Source organism: Rattus norvegicus, chromosome 10, assembly GCF_036323735.1.
Source record: "Rattus norvegicus strain BN/NHsdMcwi chromosome 10, GRCr8, whole genome shotgun sequence".
In the NCBI taxonomy this organism is placed as follows: domain Eukaryota; kingdom Metazoa; phylum Chordata; class Mammalia; order Rodentia; family Muridae; genus Rattus; species Rattus norvegicus.
This window is the reverse complement of record NC_086028.1, coordinates 75,496,550-75,505,403: the sequence shown is the minus strand read 5'-3', so window position 1 is coordinate 75,505,403 and position 8,854 is coordinate 75,496,550. Positions and strand designations below refer to the sequence as shown.

The window sequence follows — 8,854 nt, the reverse complement described above, 5'->3', positions numbered from 1 at the left end:
GCAGCAAATAACTTAAATCCCTCAGCTTTCTTTCCAGCGTCTACCCTTTTCCTTCCTGAATTGACCCAAATATGGACTTGAAACACAACTGAGAGCATTTCATGTAACTATTTTTGAGTGAATCCTTATATTGTATTCTTAATATGAAATTAATCAATACTACTGATACTCTTATTAGTTGAGTCTAACAGTTATGTCTCTCAAAAGTTAAGTTAACTAGTACTGCTAGCATTAATTTTTGGCCACTCGCTGGCTTTTCCTCCAGTGATATACTTTGCATCCACTGACAGGGCAAAGAAAGAAGAATATTAGTACAGAGAGAAATTTCTAGAAGCAGTGTGTGAATTTTCTCTATCATATTTTACATTTTCATTTTAACAGTGGAGATTGATATTTGACCATGCATTAACAAAATTCTGCATATTTTCAACATAGTTTTCAGAACATGTATGTAAGGGAACCACTCTGTCTTCATAATTTTATAGCTACCTGTAAAGACAAAAATGTAAACACAGAACAGGATTCAGGGTGGAAGCTGGCTGGGCAGGCTAGGCCAGCCTAGGCCAGGCTCTCCTCTTTTCTTTTCTCTCACAGACACTGTAATTCAATTTTCACAGTTTTAGACTTCCACAATCAAGGGAGTTAATAATACGTTTTTTCTTTTTTTGCTTTTAAGCTTCATTTTTGACATTCCCTACATACAAAATTCTATACAAAATGTTCCTATATCCCCGACACACTTTCATCCGCTAGGAAAATAGCCATTTATCTTACAAGTTGAATTGCCTTCTCTTTGAAGACCGAGTAGATGAGAGTAGCCAATTAGCACCGAGCAAATGCATCTGTATTCCTGCACCCTGTAGGGATCCTGGCAGAGCACCCACAATGCTTTCCCAACTTCGCTGTTTGGGTCTCCCTCCTCCCCCCCATTAGGCAGCAAAGGTCAGAGGGTAGAGGCTGATGGCACATTTTGAACTCCACACAGACCCTCATGGGAAGAAAGGTTCCGTAAATCGCCAAGCAGACATGTAAGGGAGAGGAGGTGTGATACTCGAATGTACGACGGAGATAATGATGTAAGCTTGTGGAAACAGATGAATGAATGAGCAGGAGAAAAAACTTTATTAGTCAACAACAAACAAAGGAGCAAGAGCATAGTGGGCACACTTTGGGGGATTAAAATAAAAAGCTCTAAGATCTCAGGTTGTTTATCAATGATTTGCAATGTTTATATTATATCAAGTCAGCTTTTGAGACTAGCTGGTAAAACTTCCTGTGTCTGTGTATGTATGCATGCATGTATGGGTATGCATGCATGTGTATGTGCATAGATAGCTTCTTCTATTGCTCTCTATTTTATTGTTTGAGACAGGATCTCTCACTGAGACAGAACCTGGAGCTCACTGATTCGGCTAGAGAAGGTGGTCACGTCCCAGGGATCCGCCTGCCTCTGAGGTTGCAGGCCCATGGTACCACCACACCCAACCTTCACATCAGTACACAGATCCTCATGTTCTTGTAGGAAGGGCTTTTCTGAATGAGCTCTCTCCAGTCACCAGAGATGAAACTTTCTGATGAGAGGGTACACACAGAAACAAGGCCGACATTCATGGGAGCAGGACTAAGTGTTAAACATTACCTCAAGTAGTTTTAGTGAAGTGATTCATTGGAAACTGAAATTTTCAGGTGACCTTATCCCTAGACCTGAGGTATGCAGAGGTTGGTCAATCCAGCCTTGGCCACACAGCTTGTATTGGAAGAGAAATTGCGTGTGATAATACCCTGAAGTCTGTGAGTGTGTGAGTCCTCAAAATAATGAAGTTGTACAGACGAGCTAGTTTCATTATTTATTAAACACCCACCCTGTCTTTTAAACCTTATGTGAAGTTCACCCCTACTGGCTTGAAGGTTCCAAAGCATCCTGGCTGAGATCTTGTATTTGGAGAACACAGTTGAAGACCATATGGGGTATCTTACCTTAAACAGTTGTTTTATTCACAAGGAGAGCAGCCAGCCGGGCAGATAGTAAGACAGAGCCTCCGTTTCCTCAGCCAATCAGGACGTGCGCCTGGGAAGGGCAGGAGCCACAACAGGGACAGTTGTTTTCTGCTACATTTGTTGGTCTCTTCTCGGCATCCCTTCTGTAGTCTCACACCACCGTGCTTTTCTTCCCTATCGGAGCAGGATCCTTAAAGTGAAGGCTGGGTCCCCTTGCCCAGTGGGATCCATGAGCACTGTGCTGCGTCACCACCACTCGGATGGAAGGCTGGGCTTTCAGTGTGCTCTCCGGCGCACATTCCTTACTGGGATCTTTGCCTCGGCAGTCATACAGCACGCAGGAGATGAGGAACACCAAGAGCAAGATGACGTAGCTTGCAACAAGGATGATGAGGTTCAAGGTGACAGGGTCGATCTCCAGGTAGAACTCCATCACCTCTCCCGCAGTGGGGAAGTGCGTCTAGAGAAAGGCATTTGGGGTCGGTTTGGGCATCGCAGGGAGTAAATAGAAGGGCTACATGGACTCTGGAATAAAAATACAATAATCTCCACTGCTCCAGGAAACCTCGGGGATTAGAGCTGCTCGGTTTAATAACTTAAGCTCTTTCTGTTAATACCACAGCCACTGACGCTGGAGAGAGGAGTGTGGGAGGGAGATGGAGAGGAAATGGGGAGGAAGACAGAGAGGGGTAGGGGGAGAAGAGGAGGGGAAGGAGGGAGAAGGGGAGAGGGAGAGGAGGGAAGAAGAAAAGGAGGGGAAGGAAGGAGAGAGAGAGAGAGAGAGAGAGAGAGAGAGAGAGAGAGAGAGAGAGCGCGATTGAGCAAAACAGCTGCCAATGAGTGCACAGTTGCAAACCTGGATTACCCCGAAAGCTGTGAAGTATGTAGCATTGCTGGCCTTCGTCTCATGGAAGCTTAATGTTAGTTAGGGAATGATTTGGGCTACCAGGCCTTTGGGATTTGGATCAGCACTTTCTTTTTCAAATCAGGAGGGAAGTACTAGTACCCAATAGGTAGATTCAAACTGTGGTGGTTTGAATAAGAATGGTCCCTGTGTTTGAACACTTGGTCTCCATTTGGTAGAACTGTTTGGGAAGGATTGGGGGAGGGGTGTAGGCTTGTAGGAAGAGGTGAACCACTGTTTTGAAGTTTCAAAAGAGTCAAGATATTCCAAGTGTGCCTCTGTCTACCTCTTGCTTGTGGCTCAGGCTGTGACTTTTACCTGTCCCAGCTGCCATAGTGCTTCCTGGTGCTGACACATCACCATCATGGACTCTGATCCCCGGAAACCGTTAGCTCAATTAAATACCGTGTTTTATAATCTGTCACAGTCATGGTGTTTGCCCCAGCAATGGAAAAGGGATTTAGATAGTCACCATCCTTCATTTTTTTTTTCTTTTCACTCGTCAATCTAAATATCCTTCTCAAGCACCTCCTACGTTTCCTGGGCTTCATGAATGGAATTGCTTCACTGATGCAGTAAAAGGTAAGATAGCTCTGCAGAGAAAACAGATATCAAACAGTTCATCGCACAAAGCGCCATTTTAGGGTGATGGGGGTGGGCTGGAGTCATGGCTCAGCAGGTTAGAGCACTCGTTGCTCTTGAAGAAGAGCTGAGTTCAGTTCCCAACACCCATGCTGAGTTACTCACAATTGCCTGCAATGGAAGCTTAGGGAGATCTAGTGTCTCTGGTTCTGAGCGAGCTTGTAATAGTGTGTGCATTTTCACACACAGGCGTGCGCATGTATACATAATTCAAAATAAAATAAGGCTTAAAATTTAAAAGATGGAGGTTAGGAATAAATTTGTATGTGGATTAGAATAGTTTATCCTTTTATTTATAACCTTTTCCTACTTCACTTGTAGTCCTGCTCCATAGTGCTGAAAGACCCAGCTTCCTTTCCTTATGACTGATATAGATGAGCAAAACTCTGCCTAGGATGCTCGGCTGTTAGCATTTTGAAATTACTTGTACTGGGCTCCTGTAACAGCAAATCTTCATTATTAACCCAACTGGATTTAGAATCACCCAGTTGATTAGTGAAGCACATCTAGGGGTGTGTCTATAAGAACACTTCCAGAAAAGATTAACCTGGGAAGGAGAGCTACATTGACTATGGGTGGCATCACCCGACAGACTCGTGGTCTGGACAGAGGATAAGCAGAAAGGAACCCAATGTTAGCATTTCACCGTTCTCTGCTTCCTGGACCACACCATGAACTTCTCTGCTCTGCTACATCTTCTTTGCCACGATTCACTGAACCCTTCAAATCCACCAGCCAAAACGAGTCCTTCTCTAAGTTGCTTCTGCGAGGCATTTGGGTACTATGATAGGTAGCTAATCACTACCTTCCCACAATTTATTTCCTTTCCTTGGTTTTTGTATGTGTGTATTTTTGGTCACACAGGGCTTCAGTGGCCATTTCCCCAATGATAATGGTGGTCTTTTGATGCTCCTACTTAAAGGCCGATGCATCCAGAGGTTGAGGTCGGCACGTTTCTTTTGCTTTGTTTTGATTTAGCATTATTAAGCTCTAGTAAGCAGCTTTCTGAAGCACCCATTTGTGAAGACTTCTGTCGGAACCCGAGGATTCCACAATGCTCGAGAGTAGTGCTTCTCAACCTCTGGGTCATGACCCCATTGGCCGGATATCAGATATTCTACATATCAGATATTTGCATTGCGATTCACAGACGTAGCAAAAATTACAGTTATGAAGTGGCAACATAAATAATTTTAGGATCGGGGGTCACTACAACATGAGGGTCATAGCATTAGGAAGGGTGAGAACCACTGCTTTAGAGAGTCACTCAATCTTCAGCAGATCTTTTTCCAAATAAAATGTTCTATGACATCGTGGTCCTAGAGTCAGGAAGAGTGCTTCTCGTATGCTGTAGGTTTGGGGACATCCTTCTTGGACTCTGTTGAGCTTCTTATTAACGCAGATGCTTGTATCATACCCAGGTTGATCTGGTGAAGATCTTTGAGATTTGAGTCTTGGAGTGTGCATTAGCAGGAGTCTTCATGGATAATTTTGCTAGATAAGTATTTGGAGTCTTTGTTGAAAGCAAAGTCTATGGCCATATTGCTCTGAATGTGCCCAGTGTCATCTAGTCTTGGAAGCCAACCAGGATTGGTCTGGTTAGAGTTCAGATGAGAGAATAAGAAAGCAGAAGGTGAGGGAACTGCTCAAAGGGACCTTGAACATCAGCCAAGAGATACCCCCAGGATGTGTTCAATACACAGTTCAACAACTGTTCAATAGATTCAGAGAATTAATTTTGTCAAGAGGAAGTCCTTTTCCTGGCAACAATTCCCATTTACCAAGCTCCTAGGAGACAGGTGTTAAAAATAGAGTGCCAATATATTGAGCTCCTGTGGCTCACTGTGGAAGGACCGTGGCTTGGCTTCCTCCTGAAGGCAGATCTTTAGGAAAATCCATTTGCAATCAGGAAGTTTCTTGGTGAATACAGGACTCCAATAAGAGGGATTATTTTGTGTCTGTCAATCACAGGCAATGTCTTAGGCCAAGACCAGGCTTTAAAAGGCCGCAGTCTACACCAGAACCTCATCTTCTTTGCCCACACTGAACTCTAAGAAGTTTCTTAACTTCTGTAGTGAACTTGCACCTCCAAGGCCCTGGTGTCTCCACAGAACAATCTGGGGCACTTTGACACCTTGAAGCAGATACACAAACAATTGTGAAAACTGAGTGTGAAAGAGGACTCCTTATACTAGGGTCCATATTAAATCAAAGTACATATGGCTCCTTTGTTCTTATAAGTGGGGTTGCCCCAGAGGTTCCAGGTTCCTTTAGTGATAACCCCGAGTCATGATGGTTAATATGGCCTAGCTTCTCTTCGTCCATCAATGCAATTGTGCCAACGTTTCTCTTGGTGTCCTATTAATATTTGAATTAAGATTATTGATTACTGCTCTTGGCCTCAGGTTTTTAGTACCACCAGCATAGAGTTTTGTTCCTGTTGTTACTGCCGAGTGACTGCTCTGTCTCTGCTTAAACTTCATTCTATGGCCAGCCTTCCCCTCGTAGGTCTGCTTCTTGTAATGTCCAGGGTGAAATGAAGCCTCTCTCTTTTACCTAATCAATACAAGGATGCCTGCTTGCCTTTCTTCTTCCTTTCTCCTTCCTTCCTTCCTTCCTTCCTTCCTTCCTTCCTTCCTTCCTTCCTTCCTTCCTTCCTTCCTCCCTTCCTTCCTTCCTCCCTTCCCTCCTTCCCTCCTTCCATTGTGGCCACCCTGTCCTATGGGCTTGTCTTCTTTCATTGTCTGAAGCCTTTTCCTATTGTGCCATCTAGTGGTTACTGAGAAAAGAAAAACAACTTGGTCAAGGAAGATGGCTGGCAGAAAAAGGGGTTGTAAATACTAGGAGCAAACCGCTGTTTCCAAACAACCCCTCAGGGTGGTCAGTATGGACTCACTCCTTCATGCACTGCAAATATTAATTGCACACTTACCATGCTGGGAGACGCTTGGGAGCTTTGAGTTACAGTTGTGTAACTGTGGCACACATGCAGTGTTGCAGGCAAAGCTTAGCAGTAAGGGTAAAGCTCAGCCCCACTGTTTGAGACTTAGTCTCAGAATTTAGGAAAACTGAAGCTTAGAGAAGGGGCAGCATTTTATTCTCTGATTCTCTTCTCTTTCTCCTCTTCCTTCTCCCCCACCCCTTTCTCTTTCCCCATCTCTCCCTACTAAACAGGGATCAAATGTCTTTATAGATACTCTATGCCGGGGAGGGAGATATTTAGAACCCCTAAGAGAAATACCCCACAGGTTCTCATTTATATTCACATATATTTGTACTGAAATCCATTTTGACTGCATACCAAGAACATTTCTTGAGAAATGTGCACTCTACAATGTTTTAACACTATTACATTTCAAAAGAACCAGAGTCTGATGTTTAAAATACCAATTTTTTTTGTCATTTTAAATTTTCTGGATGGGAACTTATTCCTGATATTACATAGTTTCTTATGTTCTTGATAAGACACAATGTCCCAAAGTCCAAGGTTAATTTTTAATAGGGCCAGAGGCAAAAATATCATAAACATCAAAAATTACGGAAGATTTCAATTTTTTTTTTAAGTTGAGGACTATGGTGGTTTGAATAGGAAGAATGGTCCGCATGGACTCAAGTGTTTGAATGCTTGCCGCATAGGAAATGGCGCTATTAGGAAGTGTGATCTTGTTGGAGTAGGCGGGGCCTTGCTGGAGGAAGTGTGCCACCATGAGGGTGAGCTTTGAGGTCTTAGCCTGTTCATTTCCTGCTGCCTTCAAATCAAGATGTAGAACTCTCAGCTCCTCCTCCAACACCATCAATGCCTGCATACCACCATGCTTTCCACCATGACAATAATGGACTGAATCTCTGAAACTGTAAGCCAGTTCCAATGAAATGTTTCCCTTTGTAAGAGTTGCTATGGTCATGGTATCTCTCCCCTGCAATGGAAACCTAAGTAAGACAAGGCCATTTAGGTTCAACAAAGTGATGTTTTCAGGCCAAACAGTAAATGACAGGAGGAAGACTATAAGACAGGTGTCTTTCTCTTACTTTCTTTTGTTCTTTCTTTCTTTCTTTTTTTTTTTTTTTTTGGATGTGCTGGTGTTTGAACCCATGGCCTTGTGCACACTAGGCAAACACTCTACCCCTGAGCTAATCCTCCACTGTAAGGTGAGTTTTAAAATGTGTGTGTGTGTATGTACATATGTTATTCTTTATTAATTATAATATAGACTATTTAAAAATATTTTATTAATTCTTTGAGAAGTTCATAAATTTTGATTACATCTACCACTTCCTCAACTCCTCCCAAATCACCCCAACCGACTTTGTATTTTCCCCCCCTTTTTCCTCCCTCCCTCCTTCCCCCCCCCTCCCTCCCTCCCTCCCTCCCTCCCTCCTCCCTCTTTGGCTCACCAAGTCCCTTTGGGTTGCACAACTACTCTTGAGTGTGAGGCCTGCTCTGGAGTGTGGCTGATATGCTAAGTGTCACACCATTAAAGAAAACTGACTCTCCATGTAAAGTCTTTGTGAATTGTTTGAGAATTTTATTCATGGGTGAACTTTAGGATTATATTCGATTGCCTCTTCTCCCTTCCTCCTTCCAGACCCATCTTCCGCCCCTCAATGTCGTCTAACTTTATGTCCTCATCAAAAGAGCAACACACACATCCAACTTCTGCTGTCCACATTTTTGTGGGTGTGGGGCCATCCCCTGGAGCATGGTTGACGGACCATGTGCCACAACCTTCTTAAGGAAGTACTTTGTGAATTTTAGTCTAGAGCTTTTGTGCTGGCATTTCTAATCTGAGTGGTTCTCAGCCTTCCTAATGCTGTGACCCTTTCACACAGTTCTTCCTGATGTGGTGACCCTCAACCATACCATTATTTTCATTGCTACTTCATAAGTGTAATATTGCTAGTTATGAATCATAGGCAAACATATATATTATTCAATGGTCTGAGGGGAATCCTGTGCAAGGGTCATTTGTCCCCCCCCAAAGGGTCTCTACCTACAGATTAAGGACCTCTGCTGTGGCCACTAGTGAAATGGTGGTGGTGCCAAACAATGTCATTAATCTGCATTCTCAAAAGGAATTCATTGAAGACATGACCATCTTCCAGCTTGTTATCCCTGTAAATGCTTGTGTGGCCCTGTGGCAGCCTCTGGAGAAATACTGTAGCATTTTACCACTGAATCATTTCATAGTCCTCCCACTGCACTGGGTTGAATTGTATCCCCTCCCCCAAATTCACACCTACCTGGAACCTCAGAATATAGCCTAGTTTAGAAACAAGATATGCTTAGTTGAGATCCTGCTAGATAAGACG

General features: G+C 43.4%; 1 protein-coding gene across 1 annotated transcript; it reads right to left on the bottom strand.

Moving 5' to 3' along the window:
* Positions 1-1,983: 1,983 nt before the first annotated feature.
* On the bottom strand, positions 1,984-2,511 carry Smim36 (small integral membrane protein 36). Its single transcript, XM_063270006.1, has one exon. It carries the CDS (start codon positions 2,429-2,431, stop codon positions 2,150-2,152), a length of 282 nt encoding a protein of 93 aa, XP_063126076.1. The 5' UTR covers positions 2,432-2,511; the 3' UTR covers positions 1,984-2,149.
* Between the last annotated feature and the right edge of the window lie 6,343 nt (positions 2,512-8,854).